General features: G+C 44.0%; 2 protein-coding genes across 3 annotated transcripts in view; one reads left to right on the plus strand and one right to left on the minus strand.

Annotated features, from left to right (window-relative positions):
• Positions 1–691: 691 nt before the first annotated feature.
• Positions 692–11,763, plus strand: tecrl2a (trans-2,3-enoyl-CoA reductase-like 2a). Of its 2 annotated transcripts, XM_069667219.1 has the most exons (14): positions 692–735; positions 1,373–1,394; positions 5,576–5,626; positions 5,941–5,992; positions 6,321–6,365; positions 7,656–7,759; positions 7,926–8,041; positions 8,893–8,998; positions 10,083–10,155; positions 10,392–10,435; positions 10,526–10,583; positions 11,331–11,419; positions 11,511–11,556; positions 11,636–11,763. In XM_069667219.1, exons 1-14 carry the CDS (start codon positions 692–694, stop codon positions 11,761–11,763), a joined length of 978 nt encoding a protein of 325 aa, XP_069523320.1. The 2 variants fall into 2 exon arrangements, with proteins under 2 accessions (XP_069523320.1, XP_069523323.1); XM_069667222.1 differs by lacking the exon at positions 1,373–1,394 and having other exon boundaries at positions 692–715.
• Positions 11,764–14,554: 2,791 nt separating this feature from the next.
• Positions 14,555–21,067, minus strand: part of abca4a (ATP-binding cassette, sub-family A (ABC1), member 4a) — a 38,104-nt gene continuing 31,591 nt past the window's right edge. Inside the window, exons 34-51 of the mRNA XM_069667215.1 lie at positions 20,938–20,970; positions 20,509–20,614; positions 20,318–20,392; positions 20,046–20,215; positions 19,736–19,913; positions 19,513–19,628; positions 19,134–19,281; positions 18,920–19,043; positions 17,916–18,045; positions 17,690–17,810; positions 17,520–17,582; positions 17,330–17,436; positions 17,108–17,249; positions 16,261–16,395; positions 16,077–16,180; positions 15,909–16,001; positions 15,546–15,795; positions 14,555–14,674 (exon numbers count right to left, since the gene is read on the minus strand). Coding sequence (XP_069523316.1) covers positions 14,555–14,674; positions 15,546–15,795; positions 15,909–16,001; positions 16,077–16,180; positions 16,261–16,395; positions 17,108–17,249; positions 17,330–17,436; positions 17,520–17,582; positions 17,690–17,810; positions 17,916–18,045; positions 18,920–19,043; positions 19,134–19,281; positions 19,513–19,628; positions 19,736–19,913; positions 20,046–20,215; positions 20,318–20,392; positions 20,509–20,614; positions 20,938–20,970 — 2,215 coding nt within the window. The remainder of the gene's footprint in view (positions 14,675–15,545; positions 15,796–15,908; positions 16,002–16,076; positions 16,181–16,260; positions 16,396–17,107; positions 17,250–17,329; positions 17,437–17,519; positions 17,583–17,689; positions 17,811–17,915; positions 18,046–18,919; positions 19,044–19,133; positions 19,282–19,512; positions 19,629–19,735; positions 19,914–20,045; positions 20,216–20,317; positions 20,393–20,508; positions 20,615–20,937; positions 20,971–21,067) is intronic.

Here is a 21,067-nt window from a genome sequence, read left to right on the forward strand (position 1 = left end):
CCCTCCATGTTTACTATCTATCCTGTTTAATACTTCCTGTTTGGTGCTGCAAAAAGCGCTCCTATTGGTTGATAACAATGTTCATGTTATTGCCTTTACTGTTTGCATGTGTAGACTAAAAACTCATGATAACATTAATTATATCAAAACATCAAGAGGAGTAAAGACTGACCTAAGACAGCTCAGACACCTCACAGCAAACGATCGACGGGAGATCAAAGTTCAAGTTAAAAGTTGTGTTTCTTGCAGAGATGTGAAAGTTTTGTGTCTTCTCAGGTGTGTTATCATCCTCTGTTTTCTCCTTCAGTCTTCTGTTCGGCTGCCTCGCTCTCAGGTGGGAACCTGCTACCTGAGCCAAGTCTAGTTTCTCTCCAAAGAGAAAAGGAGATGCAGGAGGAGGAAGGAGGAAAGACGAGCAGCAGAGAGAGAGAGTGCAGGCTTTCTGGAGTGCCTCGAGTGATTCTGTGTCCCAGCACTATCTCAGAGAAGAGAGAGAGAGGGCGAGAGAGGGAGAGTGTGCATGAGAGAGCGAGGAGAGAGAAGGAGGTGGTGAAGAATAAAGGGTCAGTCCAGGGATTGTCCTCGAAAGGAGAGGAGCTTCTGTATGTGTGTGTGTGCGGACTGAGTGTGTGTGTTGTGTTTACTTACACTTACTTTTTACAGCCAGAGGACAAATTAATAACCCGCCGCCATGAGCCGGACCACCTTCTTTGAGGTAAGTCTGAACAGGATTAAGTGTTTGAGTTTGAGAGGTTAAAGTTTCACGTGTTTGTTTCATAAGGCCTCAAGAGACTAACTGAGATCAATATTAACACATAATAAGGTTGATTTAATCATTTCTTCTTTATTCTTTTAATGGTTTGGATTCTCGTAAACATCTTTAGACTCTTATTTTGAAAATATCGCACTGTCAGATGACCTCAGGCATGCAGCTTTGGGCATCACTTACAGTCAAACAGAATAACTTCACACACGTTGAAGCTCTTAAATTAGAGGAACACATGCAGGGAAACTTCACGAACTAAAGTCATGACTTGAGTAAATGTCTGTCTGGTTTTTGGGAGATCTTTCTTCTCTGCGGCCTCGTTAGGAAAAGACAAATTTACTTCTTTCTGAACTCTAAAAGTACAGCAGAAGTTTAAAGTGTCTGCAGAGTTTTTAATGAATGAAGCAAACTGAGCAGAAGTCGTGATTTTCCTCTCTGCCTCCAGTCTCGTCTCCCGGGGTCTGATGAGTTCTAATGAAGAGGCAGACGAGTAATTCTCTGTTAGTGCAGCGGGCCTCTGAACTCAGGATAATTTACAGCATGCTCTGGATGTGATCCACGCTCGCGCTGTTACAGGAAGGCTGCAGCACATCAGCAAATATGTAGATGGTCTTTGGGAAGGATCAAAGTGATCCGGCCTGATCTGTAAAGTTTAGAAATGAAAAGATGACTGTACTTTACATATAAAGACACAGCCAGCAGCTGGTTAGCTTAGCTTAGCATGATGACTGGAAACAGCTAGCCTGGCTTTGACTTTAACAAAATGTAAACGTTTCTTGTCTCCAAACTAACACATATTGATGGCTTCTGTGGAGAAAACAAGCTGAACAAAGTGGTAGCCTATCTATAATGAAGTATAATTAACATGTAGATGCATGTAAAATATGACTCAAACTTTTAATGTTGACAGGTTTTTTCTGTTTAAAATTTTGCATGTCAGTTCGAACAAGATGGCGGACTCTCAAGCGGCCGAGGAGTTCACTTTAAATGTAAAAGTTTTTGGTTTCAACTCGATGGAATAGCTAGAGCTAGCAAATGTTAAAAATAATAGGTTAAGTTACGTGAAATTGGTTTTGATATCTTGCCTGCTAGCTGCCTGTTGCTAGGCGACAGGAGCAGCGGGAACAGCTAGTGCAGAGAAACAGGAAATCGTCCGTAGACCAGACCGTGTCATCCTTGGAAGGATGCAGCCCCTGAATTGAGACACAGCTTATGTTCTTTCAGGAACACTCGATTGAGAGAAGCTGGTACACACGTTCAGCTTCAGACAGAGACAGACTGGCTGTTTCCCCTGTTTCAATTCATTGAGCAAAGTAAGCTAAGCTAACTGGCAGCTGGATGAAGCTTCATATTGAATAGGTGAGACATAATTTCTGGAACCTTTATCCTGCAGCAGAGTGAGCACTAAAGATTTGTGTACAGACAACACGAATATCAGATTCCAACATGCTTAACTTGTGGAACTTCAAAACACAAGTTTTTAACCAAAATAAACGTGAACATTTTTTGGGAGCTACTTTTCAAGGAACCAGTCGTGTGTTTCCACTGTGGCTCAAAGGCCGGTGACATTCAGGCAGATAGTCGCTGACTTGCGAAAAAGTGAACACTGTTTTGGACTAATTGGGGAGTAACTCTCCTCATGTTGGGAAAGTTATCTTCAAAGAAAGCGCAGTGAAAGTGCCCTCTGTATTTTCTGCTGTTAGCCGATCATTCCACTGTAACCAATTTCTCACACTAGAAGTAGTTTTTTAAAGTTACACTCTGAGAACCAACGTTGAACTTTTTCTGAGCCGTACCAAAATAAAAGGTTCAACCATTTTTCAACCAGAGCGTGCTGGAACAGAAAGCAGAAGGCAAACTGTGAGCAGCATGCAGAGTGCCCGCTCAGAGCTCAGGTGTTCACTTCCTTTGACTGAACTTTAGTACAGTTTGAACTGAGAGCAGGAAGGACAAGCGTTAACACTTGGCAGCCACATGCAGCTAATCAGCTTCAACATTTTCCCTCTCGGTGTTTGGACTGATGATTCCTGAGGTTCAAGATCAGCCATTACGTTCATCAGCTCGCACATTAACAGGAGCCATTACTGCTGAGAGACCTCTTCAGTTAGCATCCATTACTCTGATTATTAAAGCCAGGGACGAACAAACTAATTATTTCACCTTTGATCTTTTTAAAAACACGGAGAAGAAAAACACTTTAATTCTCCTCACACAAACAGAAGCCCTCTGAAGTGCTCTCAGGCACGTACGCTCATGTTCTGTATGACCTGTGCTGTCAGCAGCGCCACGCGCTCCCCCGAGAGGACCGGAGCGTCTGATAATCACATTTACAAGGGCACAGCACAAGCCAGTGCACACCATTTTACAACACAGGCCCTAATGACACTCCTGATGCTCTGAGTGAACACGCAGATGCATCAACATGTGCCCCGAGAACGCAGCTGGGGAGGTGAGCAGATGGAAGCAAAACAAACCAATCTCCCAGGATGCCCTTCACCGAGACGTCAGCGTGCTCGGTGCTCACATCCTGCAGAGCATGAACATGCAGCAAAGAATGACGAGATGAAATGCTCTTATTGTTTATGTTTGAAGAGGTGTTTTTAAGTGGAACCTTCACTGTCTCTGTATCAGGAGTGTCGACTGTTTAAAGATAAGTGTGTTTAGAAAAGAGGAAGAAAAGGAGAGCGGGTTGATGTGTGACGCTGTGATTCATCTGCTGAAGGTGAAGGTGCTGCTGACAAATTAAAAGAGAATTACTTTTAATTTTCCACAAGATTAAATGACTGAATCATTTTGTGTTTGAGCAACACAAACAGCAGATGGTATATACATAGAGCCCTCTCTCTCTCTCTCTCTCTCTCTCCTCTGTGCACTCAGCAGATCTTTAGGTATCCATTAGCCGGTTATTACACTGTCCAGTAAGGGAACCAATTTAGCGAGGACAGCTCTGCTGAGCAGCACAGTACGGAGTGCTTTCAGGGCAAATTGTGGGCTGCCACCCGCCGTCCTGCTTGCATATGCTGTACATCACCAGTGACATGCTCTAATTAAAATGAAGAAGATGTGTGCAGGAGAGCAGCAGCACGACAACACGCCTGCTTCTTTCCCAGCAGAATAAACAGAGTCCTTATTCAGACGGAGATTACTGCAGCTGATCGGGAGGACAGGACAACACCACTGGGGAGAGTGTCAGCTGTGATCATATTCATATATTCTATAAGACAATTCTGATAAAGCATATTTACATACATACTTTTTAGTTAAAGGTATAATAAGGAGGATTTTGTCAACAACACATTAAACTGGGCCCCTCCTCCTCCTGAGCTCTTCACCACCAGAAGCTCACGCTCACGCTCTCATGGGAGAACACGCCCACCCCGCCGAGCTAACACCGACAGCATCACGGTTACCTTTGTGCTAGCATGCTTAGCGCCGGTTACCTTTGCGCTAGCATGCTAACTGCCGGTTAGCTTTCCGCTAGCATGTTAACCGCCGGTTAGCTTTCCGCTAGCATGCTAACCACCGGTTACTTTCGCGCTAGCATGATAACTGCCGGTTAGCTTGTCCCACCCAGCTGTCCAACGGAAAGAAGGCCAACTGCATCGCTCTCTCACCATGTTCGCCGGTCTGAATGGGGCCCAGTTGCTAATTTGAACCAATCCCACACTCACCTGTACGCTGTGATTGGCTCAGGGAACCACGACAGCGCCCCTCCTGAAAACGTCCCGTGCAAAGCAAAACAACAGAACAGCTGCAGATGGAAGGGTCTCACAGGGGTCTGCACACACACTCACCAACACACATGTATAGGGGCCCAAAGTGATGATATGTTTGTAAAAGTCTATATTTTATTTTTCTCCTACTTATTAAACCTTTAAGTAAGTTTTTTTGTTTTTGTCTGTATTTCATTCAAAGGGGTTCTGATTTTAATTTTCAGATTTTGGACATTTCTTTAAAAGAAACCAGAAGGATAAAAGGCATGCAAAGTCTAAGGAAACAAGTATGTACATATGTATGCAGTTCAACCCATGCATGTTTTAAAGCAGCAACACTGGGTTCGACTGCATGTTAAGGTCATTGTAAAAGTGTTTGTGGTTAATAAGTCCTGAATAGATGCATAGTAGGTGTGAGGACTAACATTAGGACGATATCAGTGTGAGGAACAGGAAGAACTCTAAGCAACACTCGAGGTCCTGATGTTCATCTGAATATCAGCTGTGATTCGGTCATAGGTTCCTGGCTGAGGCGGAGTGATACACTAAGTGAAAAGTCCCACTGATGTTGTCTCAGCACTCATTGAAGGCCTCTTGTCCAATCAGATTACCTGGTCAGAACTACCTGTTACTACTTATAAGAAGCTTTGAACAGACTGCAAACATATAAACCTTTCCAGTTAGATACCTGCACACAGTTTCTTAGTCATGTTATTATATATTATTAATAATAGTCAAACTCACTAAACATGTTAGTAACACTGTTAATAACAGCAAATAGAAATGACGGGCGAAATCCTCACAGCTCAGTCTGAGAGGGATGTGAGAGTGTGTGTGTGTTTACTTTGTGTGTTTTCTGTGTGTGGTTACTGTGTGTGGTTACTGTGTGTGTTTACTGTGTGTGTTTTCTGTGTGTGTTTTCTGTGTGTGTTTTCTGTGTGTGGTTACTGTGTGTGTTTTCTGTGTGTGTTTACTGTGTGTGTTTGCTGTGTGTGTTTTCTGTGTGTGTTTTCTGTGAGTGATTTCGAAGCATAAATGAGTTTATGAACACGTACTTCCTGCTTTATAAAGATGACACACTTTGTGTTTTCTGCAGGTGAAAGTCCTCGATGCTGAAACCAAAGAGCAGCTTTGTTTTCTAGATAAGGTACGCCGACACTTTGACACTTTGAGTTTGACTGTTTGTTTTCCCTTTAACAGACAGACCGAGCATGTTCTGTTTCTGTTTATCGAAGGCTTCATTAATAATCTATCATGAGAGTTTTTTTCTTTTTTGTCTGCATGGTCCCATCAGTGATCATCGTCGTGTCATTGTAGACACATGTTCCTTCATCTTTGGGATCTTCACCAGAGTTTAAAATGAAGCTCTTTGAGTTCAAACAACTTTTGAGTTTGTAATGACCGTAAACCTCTCCACAGATGTGACACCAAGGTTATATACTTTGTTTGTTTCCTGTTCAGGTGGAGCCGAACTCAACGATAGGAGACATCAAGAGCCTTTTTCACAGGTCATGTGAGTGTTTGTGTTTGTCCTGTTAACTGTTGCTGTGATACTGTGTGCACTGCTGTTTTCTGGCCTTTCATGCTGTACAGAATGTGAGAGATGTCAATTATTTTTTATTTTAGGTCATTATATAAGATCAACATTATAATTATTATTACACTGCTCCACTTTTTTGTCTTTAATCGCACATTTACTGTAAACTCAAACTTAGGAAGAGCGGTCCTGTTAGTCCTCAAACGTTCCTGAGGTCGTCAGCCTCCATCAGAGCTGCAGAGCTCAAACTTATTGATGTAGTGTGTGTGTGTGTGTGTGTGTGTGTGTGTGTGTGTGTGTATAGATCCTCACTGGTATCCAGCGAGGCAGGCCCTGAAGCTTGATCCCAGTAAGTAGCCATGTTGTCATTATTTACTTTGTGTGTCTGAGCGTGTCATTAAAGCTGCAGTAGAAAATGTGGCTCCACTTTGGACTTCATTACCCACAATCACTGGGAGGAAATGCACTAAACTGCGGACAGTGTTTTATTTACCACGGAGTCGCCCAGAGTCTGGTGCTGCGTACAAAATAAAAAAGATGTTCAGCGATGTAACAAACGCTCTCTTAGAGCCATAAAGCTCACAGCTTCTGTCTGCAGGTCTTTGATTATCAGAGCAGCCCGATCTATTTCAGGAGAATACCATGCTGCTCTGTTTATTAGGTATGAACAGTTTGCATTGTGATTCTACGGGTGCCCTGAAGGTCTAAACACAACAACATTTCATAAAACATTATGAGGTTTCACAAAACGCATGTCTCTCACTTTCCTGAAATGCTTTGTGAAGAATCATTTTATGAAGTCTCTTTGTATTTTGGCCTTCAGGGCCACCGTATGTTTATAAGTTCTGTGTGTACGTGTGCGTGGGTTTTTATTGTTACATTCCAGAAGTTTTGACAAAGTTTTTTTTGTTTTTCATATTCAGCTCATGAGCACAAAACGCACAAACATGTTGCATGTAGTCTAATCAATATCACACGTATAGTGATCGATGGACGACAAACCGCTAACCGGACGTATGTTCGCGTTCGCGACAATGCAGTCCGACTTTACATGATGCCATGAACTCATCAGGAAGCTTTTTACTGGGTTAATAAAGCACTGCTCATTTTGTCACGGACCCCGAGGCTTCGTCCACTCCCTGTGATCCAAAGGTTCAATCACCTTTGTTCACTTCTTCACTATAGAAGAGCATGAAAGCCATTTAAGGCCACGATCACTGTCCTGTTCTGCTCTTTATGTTCTTAATAAACAAACTGCAAATTAAAACATTAAAGGCACAGAAACAAGATGAAATGTACCATGAGTACTGTGTAACATCTGATGTTACAGGGTGTTTCTCTGACTTTGACTGAAGTCTTTGGACGATGATGTTGTTACTGAAAAGCAGAGTGAGCCTTCAGTTCAAAGCTAAGTGGGCCAGTTCTCCCCGAGGATGTGCTAAAAATGTCATCCAATTAGTTCAACATATTAACTGTGCCTCCGTGAGCCGTCAGGTAGAGAGGACGTGTGCTGAAACCTGAGCAGACGTCAGTTTGACACGAGATGTTTTTTACACACGTTCACTGCTTCAGATGAACTCGATAGTGTTTCAGTTTATTGTGATTTATTATAAATGAAACGTTTCTTCTTCTTCCTCAGAGGATAAATCCCTCAGAGACGACGAGATCTTACAGAATCTACCTGTGGGGACGTCTGCCACCTTTTACTTCAGAGATCTGGGTCCTCAGTTAGGATGGACTATGGTGAGATATATATATATTTAATGACATGCAGGCTGTCATCATATTGAGCGACTTCAGTGTGGGAAAATCCGACTGAATACTTAATAAAGACAGGATTAGGATTTAAAGTGAAGGAGAAAATATTGTTCTCCATCACTGAAAAGTTTACCTGTCCCTTTTTTCACAGGTGTTTCTGTCGGAGTGCGTCGGGGCCCTCCTCACCTACCTCCTCTTCTACTTTAGAGTGCCGTACATTTACTCACACAGATTTGCCTTCAGCTCCAGTCCCCATCCTGTTGTCACGTGAGTGGAAAAAAAGAACTTTTCTTACCTAAACCTGAGGAGCAGATCAAGGTTCGGTCCACGTCAATGATGACCTGGTGCAGTGACATTAATCACCTGCATGAGAAGGTCTTGACGCATGTCCAAAATCAACTGTCCAGAAGGAAAACGTCTTTGTGTGACGTTCCCGTTTCTTGTAAAGTGTCCAAACAGACAAAATGACCGTTTGATGAGATGATGATGCTTACGAGCGAACGGTTAAATCTAAAGTCTGCGGTAGCTTACAGTTTAGTTATGTTAAGTTTATGTTTGTTCTTGCATGTTGTCAACAACACATTAAACTAGGCCCCGCCTCCTCCTGGGCTCTTCGTCACCAGAAGCTCACTCTTACGCTCTCTCACCCTGCCAGCTAACACCAACAGCATCATGGTTACCTTTACGCTAGCAATGTGACCCATTACCCCAACACAATACAGACCCTAGTGGTCAGAGTGAATCCTTCTACCAATATTTATACACAACTATTTACAATATTAGACAACACTAATCACATGCTTCACACTACACTTTGTTTTATGTGACACAGCGACAGTTTTGTTGTAGAGAAACTACAGCTGCTTAAAGCATTGTTTGTTTCCTCTGCACAGTGCTATGCTAACCGTCTTCCCCTTGTACTCATTGTTCGTACTAAGCTAAGCTAAGCTAACTGCCTATTCCTTTATATTAACCACAAAGGCATGAGAGAGTCAGTTTTGTTGCTGCAGTGACCCAATTCAGCACCAAGACTCATTTTAATTTAACCTTTTCTATGTAACATTTTAAATCTGCTGCAGAGGTATTATATGATGTTTGCCCTCCTCTCTGTCTGTCAGGCTGGCCTGTGCCTGTCACTCCTTCCACTACATGAAGAGGTTGGTAGAGACGATCTTCGTGCATCGTTTCTCCCATGGCACGATGCCTCTCAGGACCATCGTCAGGGTGAGGACGTGACTGCCCTTGAAAAGAAGAACCTCTGATTACGTGCTCACCTCTTTTACAGGTGTGGCCTCTTTTCCCGCTCCCCTGCCAGCTGTTGTGTTTTAGCCTGAGGACTTCTTCTGATACAGAAACCTGCTTACAGTCTCAGAGCACAGTGTGGTGAGGAGAGGTGGGAGGTTTCATATTGTGCATCTTTAAGCTGTGCAAAACAATAAATCAAACCAAGTAATCATCTAGTTTATTGGTCTTAATTTTCCCCATAGACGATAGGTGATTGTAGCAACTTGGATGCTAGCATGCTAGCACTTGTGTAAATTGAGCAGCTAACTTTGGCTAAAAAAAGAAAAGGCTTTCAACAAGGATTGCTGAATGATTAGACATTTAAAATGACAAGTCCCGCCCGAAATCCTCTCGTCTATTTGTTGTGACAACAGCAATCACGCTGCAACAGCCCAAACGGTTTCCATTGGAAACTGCAAATTCAAAAACACAAAAGTCCAAAATAAATGAAACGTGCTGCAAAAAGCCGAAACAAAAGCATCAACATGAAACGCGCTGCAGATACAGAAACAATGTAAAGTCAGGAACACACAAACTCAGAAAACACGTGCAAAAGAAAAACGCTGCAAATCCAGTCAACATAACGGAAGTGCTGCACACCTGTAGGGGGCGCTCAGTGTAACAGCTAAGACCAATGTAGCTTCCGTTAGCTACGGATCTAAGTTAGCAGAGCGCAGCTAGCAGTACTATCAGCTGACTCTGCCTGGTTTCAGGGCTCAGGGCACAGGAGTGTGTTAGTGTTCACTCCTCAAGCATCAGTGACTAAATGAACATCATGCTGTGTTGAAGAAGACTTGAAACTAGAGACTGAGACCATAAACTCATTAGGAACATGTTTACTGAGGGAACACATCAGGAGAGGAGGAGGAGCATGTTCTCATAGACTTCTATAGGATCACATTTCTTTTTTGTCGCTCCCTGCTGGCCATTAGAAAGAATGCAGGGCTAAGGTATTTACCTAGAGGATTCATCCACATACACAGAGTCTGCTTTTCACACCTGTTGTGTTTGTTTCCTCTCTCAGAATTGTGCCTACTACTGGGGCTGCTCAGCCTGGTTGGCCTACTATATCAACCACCCTCTTTACACACCTCCATGTGAGTCAGCCTCTGTATACACACACACACACACACACACACACGCACACACACACACACACACACACACACACGCACACACACACACACACACATTGATGTTTTTTTCTCTATTTCCTGCAGCATATAAACACCATCCTCTCTCTGTCTCTCTCTCTCTCTCTCTCTCTCTCTCCCTCTCTCTGTCTCTCTCTCTCTCTCTCTCTCTCTCTCTCTCTCTCCCTCTCTCTCTGCAGCATATGGAGAACTACAAGTCAACTATGCATTAGTCATATTTGTGGTAGGTATCTTGGTGTTCACTCATGCCAACATGCTTCATAAATAAACAGCATGCAGTAGAGTGTGGATGAAATGCTTCTTTCTGTTGCAGATGTGCGAGCTGGGAAACTTCTCCATTCACCTGACTCTTAATAACCTCAGAGGAGAAGGTGAGCGGTTTACTTCCTTACACTTTAAAGGCACAGTGTGAAAGATTACACAGATCTATTAGAAGGTAAGAGGGGATATACTTTCTTAAAATGGTTTAGGACTCTATCCTGAAGTTCCACAAAGGAACAAAGTCATACATACTGCGTAGAGAAACACACACAAACATTACGCTCAACAGCTGTTTACACACGCATAAACACCTTCTGACAGGAGCGACATATTGACTCTGTGCACGACCCAGGGAAAGGACGAATAGAAGATTTTAGCAGGAATTAAATCTATTAAATATAAAAGCACATTTTCACAAGTGTATAAGCACCTGAAAGTCTTTCATTACCTTAGAATGAGCTCTTCATGTTGACAGCAGGAGCAGGTCCTCTTCCACAGAGTCAGCCATGTTTCTGCCATTTTTTCTACGGTAGCCTGAATGGACAAACCAAACATAGGCTCTAGAGAGGGCCTTTAATTTGTTTGTGTGAGTTTAGCGCCCTCTGCTGCACGCCTGGAAGGGGAGGGTGAGGGGATCTGTTGGTTGCAATCTGCAAACTCACCACCAGATGTCACTAAATCCTTCACGCGGCTCCTTTAAAGGAAGAACACACCAAGTTTAGAAGAAGAAATACTAAAACCATCCGAAATCATTCGATCATTTACTTTGCACTCTTTGGAAACATGGAGGATGTTTGTGTCCACAGTAGATTGAAGAGAACTGCTGTAAGGAATAAAACATCTCATGTGTTCTTCAGGATCCAGGAGCAGGAGGTTTCCTGTGCCCACGAAGAACCCCTTCACGTGGCTCTTTTACTTCGTGTCCTGTCCAAACTACACATACGAGGTAATACTTTATAGTGCTGTAAGGTAGCACTGTTCTCACCTTGTGTTGTATGTTTACCTCTCTGTCTGCCTGTATTTAAAACATGCTGCAGGTGGGAGCTTGGGTGAGCTTCTCCATTATGACCCAGTGTCTGCCAGGTGTGTACGGACTGTTCGTCGACATACATTCACTAAATTTGCTCCAAAATGTTCTGATGTGTGTGCGCTTGTGTTGCAGTGGCTTTGTACACGTTGTTGGGCTTCATTCAGATGACCATCTGGGCCAAAGGGAAGCACAGAGCCTACAGCCGAGAGTTCAGGGACTACCCCTCCCACCGCATGGCCATCATCCCCCTGATCCTCTGACAGTGATCATCACACGGACGGCTGGAGAACATCAGGGGCGACATTCACTCCCAGCAAGTGATTCTACCTAACAGAGAAGTTTGGGTCTAAAACTATGCAATACTTTTATATGAATGAATGAAGCAATAATATCAGAGCAATACACTGAAGCATTTCAAAGCAACTGGAGACATTTTACTCACCTCTTTAAGTTTCTGATCAGAGTTTGATTTGACATTTTAATATGAAGTCAAGAGGAATCTCCACATTCTCTTCTCAGAGCTCTTTTAACACCAGTTACTCACTATTTGATTGGATATGTTGGAAACTGGACTTTCAGGACTTAACTTAAACTTTTTAGCATTTTATAAAAACTCTTATTCAAACCACAGAATGAATTTAGATCATTGAAGTTGTTGCTTTTGTGAAGCGTTCAACATTTTGGCTGTCTCCATCTTTTGGAGCATGAAGTGACCGTGGCCTGATCCCACATCAGCCCCTACTCACGACCACTTCACTGCAGAGTGTCACCCCAAATCACTCGCAGCTGTGGAGGGCACTTCTAATGAAGGGGGAGGGTATAAATGAATAGCCTGATTATGGGACGCCCTCCCCACGCTACCGGAAAAAGGAAGCAGCCGTCACCATGGCAACGGACAGACGTCCTGTTTGCACGGCTGTACACAGGTGAGGAAAGCTGTCCCTGTAAACACATGAGACTGAGATATGACCTACGTTAATATATTTTCATGCAGGCTATGCATGCACACAGGAAGTCAATCAAGCGACTTGTCTTCTTTGTTTTATCTTTTATCTTTCTGACACCACACATTCTGTGATGATGTAAAGTCAGCGTGAGGAAAACAAAGGTGTGAGTGCTAAAATATTTGACAAAGTAGAAAGACAGAACTTTTACATTTATACGTTGTTTCCTCCGTTCTCCTCTTGCACGTTTACTTCCTGCTAGGGCGGTCGTAAGCCTGCACCTGTGCAGACTCACTATTTAAGGGCTTAACAGTCTCCTTACACTCCGCGCTGGTTTGGGACAAACGGACAGGGAGTGGATAGGGCGAGGGGATAGGGGCTGATTTGGGATTGGGCCCATATTTGGACAAGCTAGTGAAGCTGGAGAGCGTTGAGGGGTTAGCAAACATTTCAGCACGCTAGCATTAGTTTGGTTAGCAATGTGGACTGAACATTTATGTTAGCTGCATTTCGGCTAGTGCAAATAAGCATCCAAAGTACTCATCGAAGGGTCGTAAAACACAACAAAACGCTGAACAACACATCTGTTAGAGTGTCATGGTAGCAACCTGTCAATCACCTGTAGCCACGCCCTAACCCCTCCCCTCTCTCTGGTCTGTGTGACTCTCAATGGGAGCATCAGTAACTAAATGAACATCATGCTGTGCTGAAGAAGACTTGAAACTAGAGACTGAGACCATAAACTCATTAGGAACATGTTTACTGAGGGAATACATCAGGAGAGGAGGAGGAGCATTTTGTCATCTGCTTTCATACAATTAGACTTCTTCCTTCAACCAGAGGGGGCGCCCCCTGCTGGACATGAGAAAGAATGCAGCTTTAAGACACTTCTGACACACCGTCTGTGGTTGGATGGTTCTCGTTTCCTTGTTAGCCCAGATTCTGCTGCTTATTGTAAATAATTGAAGCATTAATAAAGTTTTCAGGTTAAGAGAAAATATGAGCGCCGTACAGACGAATATTTACAATGTCATGACATCAATTTAAAGGTGCAGCATCACTTATTTTCTCTAAGGAATGCCAACAACAAAGACTCTTAATGATGCTCATATTTTTATGTCATATTGTTCTGTACATGAATGTGTAGAGGGCTTCTCATTATCAGGCTGTCACTGATAGCTGCTGTGGTTCGGGAGCCCTCACTGTCTCATCTCAGGTTTTAATAAACTGTTTTCTATGAATGTGAGCGTGTCTGATGTCAAACAAATCACACAAGGTGTCTGAGAGGAAACGTCCACATGTTCAGGAAAACATGACTTTATTTCAGTCACATAAATATTTAACAAAGCAGAAAGATTGGCATGAAAACATCACATGACATCGATGTGATAATAAGATTGATGTAGAAATGATCGGCTGGATTGCACTAGCAGATATTTGGGTAAAACTTTGATGCTTGAATTAAAGCTGCATCAATAAAGTGCTAAAACTAAACTTCTCTTTTTATCTCTAAAGAAGGCAAACAGGATCATGTCGCTTGGCATCTGAAGCAGAAAGTACACAGGACCTACTCTGTGAAACATCATCAGTCACAACTCTAACGCTGTTTCATTCTGTGTAAGGCCTACGAGGTGAGCAAAACATGGGTCATACAGCAGGCACGTTAATTCACACTTTCAAAATAAAAGCACACTATCCCAGTCAACTGGAAAAGCAAAGCAGAACATGCACAGCATTGCCACACGCAAAATCATCAGCCAAACATGACGTGCTGTCACACTGAAGCGGCGGCCTCCATCATGAACAGTATTTTAAGGTAAAGCACACATTAGTGGATCAACAAGGACGGCAGGAGTCTTACTTTGGAGAACACAAGCGCTGCATCCTCTGTGGTTTTAGTGTCCCACAACTGCAATTAGCAGGAGGGACTCCATGAGTAACTAGAAAGAATCTCCTGCGTCTCATTGGAAGAGGAGGTTCATGTTCTGCTAACTACCTCTCAGTCCTCCGAAGCACACCCACATCCGTTTGGTCGCGTTTTTTAAACATGGCCGCCCCAGAAATGTAAACTGGAGCTGGTCTTCTCATTGAGCTCCCCGCGGTACGTTCACTTCTCCAAAGACTTGATGGCAGTGTTCTCTACGTATCGCTGAGCTCCAGCAGCTTTTGGATGCAACACAATGGTGTCGTCCTCTCTTGACTGTTGCTTAGCGAAATTCACAAACACCTGCCGGGACAAAGAAACGTCAGAATGTTTCCCTCTGATGTAAACGGCTGCAGCGACCCTGAAAAGAAGGAAACTCAAAGACAGACAGAAGAAGAGAGCAGGGCTGCAGCTGACCTTTATTACTGTTATCCATGAGTCTGCTGATTATTTTATGATTTTATTTCACTGTTTGTTTCCTGTTTTATCTCGTCATTCACACTTCCCTCTTGTGTTGCTGCACTTCCTGTCTTCGAGTGTGCCCCACCCTTATTGTTTCCACCTGTGTCTGATTACCGCGTGTGTATTTAGTCCCTGTGTTTCTTCACTTCAACTTTTCTACCCTGCTCCTTGTTTCCTCTCGGCTCCCTGTGTTTTCAACTTTTGCAGGACCTTGTTGTTTTTTCTTCTTCTTCTTTTGTTATTTATTAATCCTACATCCCTTTCTGTTAAAACCCTGAACATGACAGATATTGCCTAATTAATTACTTTAATTATTAATTGTCTTCATAATGCTTCTCTTGTCAAATCAACAGTTAAAACCCAAAGACTCACATCCTCATATTTACAAAGGAAGCAGCAAAATGTGCTTCAAAAAGAAACAATCCATGAATGATTAAAATATTTGATGATAAAATGTTTTTTAATTGGTAAATCATTTGGAAAAGAACAATTTTAATATTTTATCTGTAGATGTGTGAATGGATCATCCATTAAATAGCGGTGAAGATATTTATGTGTGTGTTAGAGCAACTGACCAACAGAGCAAACCCTCGATCCACACAGCCGGCATAACAATTACAAGTTAAGGAATTACTAATTGGACTGGTTTGAAAGCCATCCTGACCTCCTGAGGAAAAGCGTAATGATGAATCAGGTACCAGTTGGCACGTACCTGGTCGAGTGTGGTCTGGGACACTGAGTAGTCCTCTATTCTGAGCTTGTCTTTGTTAGCCAGGACCATCTGAAAGATCTTGGCCAGCGAGGAGGAGGAGATCTTGTACTGCAGCGTGTTGTAGTGTTTCTCTCTCTGGATGCAGCCGGGGAACGTGCTCTCCATGAACGCCTCGGCGGGGTTCAGGTCCGGAGGGAAACCGGGCTTAGCTGCTCTGATCTTCATGGTCACCACGTAGCCGTCACCAAACCTACGAGCACGTGGCATCATAAGAGATCACAGAAGGCTTGTTGGGTTTTATATTTATAGCTGCATGAATGTTTGGAGACGTTTAATATGAAGGGATGAAGTGAAGGAGCTCACTTGTATTTGAGATGCTGAATGGTTCCCAAACACTTAAAGGAGCCGTTGACCATGATTGCTAAGCGGGTACACAGCGCCTCACATTCCTCCATACTGTAAAGACGGAGGGCAAAGTTAGAACATAAATCTGTGCTCGTTAAAATGCATCCACAACAGCAGAGAGTTTACCTGTGTGAGGTGAGGACCACCGCTCGCCTGTCCTGAATCACACTCATGATGGAGTTCCACAGGAAGCGTCTGGACAGAGGGTCCATACCTGTAGTGGGCTCGTCCTAACACACATGAATGGTACACGTTAGCATCCACACAGAATCACCAAACATAGCTGTGATCCTCATCAGTGTTTCCTCACCAGCAGCACCAGGGCAGGGCAGCCTATCATGGCGATGGCTGTGGAGAGCTTCCTCCTGTTGCCTCCGCTGTACGTCCCGGCGCTTTGGCCTGCGTACTCTGACAGACCCAGCTTCTGGATGGCCCACTCTGCAACCTGAGCAGGGGGAGGATACATGCCATGTGATACAATGCAGGCAAACTTCAGTGATACCTGCAGTATTTTAATCTGGGAGATTCCAACTTTTTGGAAGTAGATTGCTTCAGGTGTGAGGTGTGCAATTTGAGCTGTTTTGGCCAAAACGTAATCCCGGCAGATAAATACGTGCAAATAAAGTTCTTGTTGTTTCCACTGACGGGCTCAGATTGTTATTCTAAGTGTGTGACAACGTGACAGAAAGGATCCCTACAGAGATAGACCTTTTTGTTACAGAGGAAGATGATTGTTTTAACCACACACAGACGTTACATCGCTCTCTGCAAACACACCAGACTCCATTCATAAAAACAGGGATTTAAGCTCACAGGACACAGGAGCTGCTGGTGTACTGCTGCCTGAACCTGTTCGTTTATTTGTGTTATTGTGTGACTTACTGGGGTTTTAATAGTAAGCTAAAGTCCAACACAGTATTTGTACAATACAGAATAACACTAACAAACAAACCTATCAAGGCAGCAGAAGACAAGAAGCTCACAGGTCTGCAAAGTAAAATTGCTGTTTTTTTCAATGGAGTCTGGTGTCTTTAACAAAAGCGACGTGACAGCTAACGTATAGTACCTTCAATAAGAGGTTCCCAATGAAGATGCTGGTGCAAAGTTTGGCTTCTGAGACTGCTAATTTTAGACACTAACATCTATCTCTCTCTCACCCTGCTGATCTCATACTCCGGGACTCCTCTGAGGCGGGCGTAGAGGTGCAGATGTTCTCGTCCTGTCAGCAGCTCATCGATGGCATCAAACTGTGGACAGTACCCCATGTTCTGGTGGACGTCCAGGATGCTCGTCAATATGCTGAAGATTTAGGGGAAAGCAATTATGTTAAACAACAAGAATCCTGATTACAGCCTAAAAATAAAACCTGAACTACCGACCTGTGTCCAGCGACCGAGGCCTCTCCTGAGGTGACGTCTATGTCTCCAGTCAACATCTTAAAGGTCGTGGTCTTCCCGGCTCCGTTCACCCCCAGCAGACCAAAGCACTGCAGAGGATCAGGAGGGCAAACATGATGGATGAACAAGAAAGAGACCGAATGTTTCCTCTGTAGAAAGACTTCACACAAACCTCTCCAGCTGAGACTCCCGCACAGATCCGGTCCACTGCAGGGATGATCGTTCCCGGGTACGTCTGACAGGTCAAGAGGAGAACCAAGTTAGGAGAAATATGGAAGTCTATTTAAGGTTCAAAAGGGTTTTTAGCATTCATCCATCATCCATGATGATTTTAAAGTTCACCTTTGTGAGGTCTCGGATCCGTAAGATGTCATTTGTCTGTTCACGCTCATAGATCCGCTCTCTCTCCTCTGCCACGTCTAAATCTTCGTTTAAGACAAAAGGCTTCGGGCACTCTGATATCCTGCCAAAAGAGAAGACAATTCTCCATCAGGGCAGAAGAGTGCAGCATTTAATACATCACAGATACACCTGGAAATGTTGGTTGTTCAAGCTCGTCTCCACACACCAGTGATCCAGGAAGAAGCGGTACTGGAGGAGAAGGTTCAGGATGAAATAGACGAATCCCTCGACAGCCATGCAGAAAAGGTTCTTCCCGAGAAAGTCCCAGTCATAGGGGTCGGGACTGTAGTCCTCACCTGAGGAAATGCAGAGACAAAACCACCTGTCAATCAAATGTAGTTTGTCATTGACTCGAGGAAGTTTCTAAAGAAGCTCAGTGGCATCGTTTACATCACTTTTTTAACAAAATGCTGATTGGAGTGAAATAATTCATCATTTGTTTTCTAGCTTCTACAGAGTCACCACCTGGTACTACAGAGCAGTCTGCATGTGGACATGTCGTCCTCATAACAAACACCTGATCCTGCCTTTGCGTTAGCACCTGGTGTTTGGATTCGTTTTTGTTATCCCGTTAAGATCTGATCTCTGTCCTGCCCAGGAGTGATCTGATGGCAAACCAGCTGTAGGCTGGTGTCACATTTAGATGTTTTACTGGCACCTCATCCAGGCTCGTGGCTAACTCTGTGCTATCATTTTTAAATGTCTTTGTAAATGGACCCGTTGTTTAAGGAAAGGTCCAGTTCTGTTTAGACAGCACTGTCACTCAATGAATCCTCCACTTCTACCGGTCCCTGTATCGCTTCCTTCCTAAAACTTAATGTCATGTTCAGGTTTGATAAAGGAGAGCTCAGAGATACTGCAGTCAGAGGTCAAAGGTGGATACCAGACTTCCTCCAGATGTGGTCAGGCAGATCCGACCACGGCAGCTTCATACCTTTAAAGATGTTTTCTTTATCTTCAGGTTGAGTACAGATCATGTTTTATTGTCAGGTGTAAAAGGGATCTTTGGTGCACAGGTGAGGTCTACAGTGTGCTACATCTCTGCAGTCTGACTTCTGAAGCAGCCGGTAACCCAACAGTCATTCAGTGAGTGTTCAGAGTGTTGAGACTGTGGCTGACAGTATTTGCTTCCTGGACTGTGAGGGATGTGAGTTTGTGTTTTGTCGTTACCAAAGCGAGCGAACACATCCGTCATGGCCTGGTTCATGGCCATGTCTATGAGCCCTCGGCCCAGGCAGTAATGTGGGAAGATGAGCAGCACGGTCTTTAACAGCTGGTTGAGCTTGTACAGAGCCTGCACATGAATCACACACACACGGATAAGGATGATGAAGAAGATACGAAAGGATGAAATCTACAGAGACGGGCCTGATGGCGGTCTTACTGTGCTGCTCTCAAACAGGTCCAGGATGAAGGTGATGGCGCTGCTGTTGATGCCGATGAAGAGGTTGATACAGGACAGAGAGACGTAGGCTGTGCTGGGCACGCTGAATATGAAGGACATGGGGTACATCATGGGGGTCACAGACCAGCTGCGAGAGAAAGAGATCAGAAACGGACTCAAAGAAGCACGTACGTCCTAAACTTAACGTCAAACATGAAGGATGCAGAGATTACTGGAGACAGATGTTCCCGCCGCTTCTATTCAAAAAGGATCTTCCTAAACAAACACAGTCAAACTGTACCAGAGCGATTGTGATTATTATTCATCATATGTTGTTAAAAGTTAAACACAGTCAGAGTTTAAAAGAGAGGAAACCTACCCGTAGAGCATGAGCAGGGCGATGAGAGGCTGCAGGTTGTTTCGTGAGGTGTAGCACTTCTTATCAAAGAAGATAAAGATTTCCACCACCATCGCTGCACTCATGGAGTAATTCAGCTGGAGCAAGAGCACAGTCACAGCAGACATCAGTGTTTCATCTGTTCTTATTAACATGCCGTTGACCATTATTGGCTTTGGTGCACATCTCTTGAGGGTGTCTTTACCATGTCCCAGAGGAAGTTTGCCATCCAGTAGACCAATGGGCTGACACCGCTGACAAACTGCAGGTGTTTGGCCTGGGTCACCCTCTCCTGGATTAAGTAGAGGACGAAGCTGGCTGGAACGAAGGACATGGCAAAGATGACGCAGATGGCCACCACGGCATCCACCGAGGTGGTGAGGCTGGAGGAGAGACAGAGGACAACTATCAACTGAAATAGCGAGAGATCCACAACAGGACATCCTTTATCCTGCAGACACCGAGAAGGGTTTCAAACTGTTAAATGTGATGAAGGTCCAGTCTTTGGTACTCACACGGTGATCTCAGAGAGCTGCTCTTTGGTGAGGTTCAGAGGGTGGTTGATGGCAGTGATTCCATACTCTGCCAGGTTAGCATCTTTGGGCAGGTTAGCACGGAGGATGGCGTTGTTGGCCACGTTCATGAATGAAACCATGGCATGCCAGCCCTTGTTGTTGTACCACACCTGTGAAGAGCCCAGTAAGTTAAAACTACAGCATGTCCTTGGTTTGTGACAAAGTAATGTCGAGTCTGTTTCATCTGCCTGCTGAGGCATTACTGGACTCACCTTCACATTGTTCTGAGTCTCCATGTACCTGAGGAACAGCCCTATGTCCTTTAGAGTTCGTTTGCAGTGTTTGCCCTGCAACCCAAATGTTGAGGCTCCGTTACAAAATGACGGTGACGTGCATGATGGCAAACCAACAGAGACAAAGATAATCGTACAAACAACACATAACATTGACTTTAAAGCCCTACCCCTGTAACGTTGAGCAGTCGTCCCAGCTGTGCCGCCACATCCTGGATGGTCTTCGGCTCCAGATCTAAAACAGGAAGTTGTCCACCTACTGATATTCCTCCGTACCTGGACAGCACAGAGAAACTCCTGCTGACACCTCCTTTACTTTAACTCCAGCTACTGCAGCAAGAAACTGTGATATCCTTAAAAACAGACTGTAGGCTAAATATAAATTGGATGTTGCATCTGTTTTTGAATAATTGAAGCCAGTGCTTGACGTGCCTTGAACCGGCATTCCTTCTAATGACCAGCAGAGGGCGACTCACTGGTTGCAAAATGGTCCACAGACCAACGGTGACACAAATGACGGCTTCGTCCACTTCCTACAGACACTCAACATTTTGGACCTAACTGTAATCTGAAGCATTAGGATACAAACGGGAAGTTACCTTTGTTCGTTCACCCAGTATTTGCTCTTCAAGCTGGAAAGAAAGAACAAACAGAGTCACAACTTCTGAATAATTCTTTGAACTGTTCAGTTAGGAGCTCTTTTTGTCTCGTGAACTCGTCTTACAAATA

This window comes from Semicossyphus pulcher, unplaced genomic scaffold (genome assembly GCF_022749685.1).
Source record: "Semicossyphus pulcher isolate SPU_LCO1_2020_fin unplaced genomic scaffold, fSemPul1.0.p SCAF_18, whole genome shotgun sequence".
NCBI classification, from domain to species: Eukaryota; Metazoa; Chordata; class Actinopteri; order Labriformes; family Labridae; genus Semicossyphus; species Semicossyphus pulcher.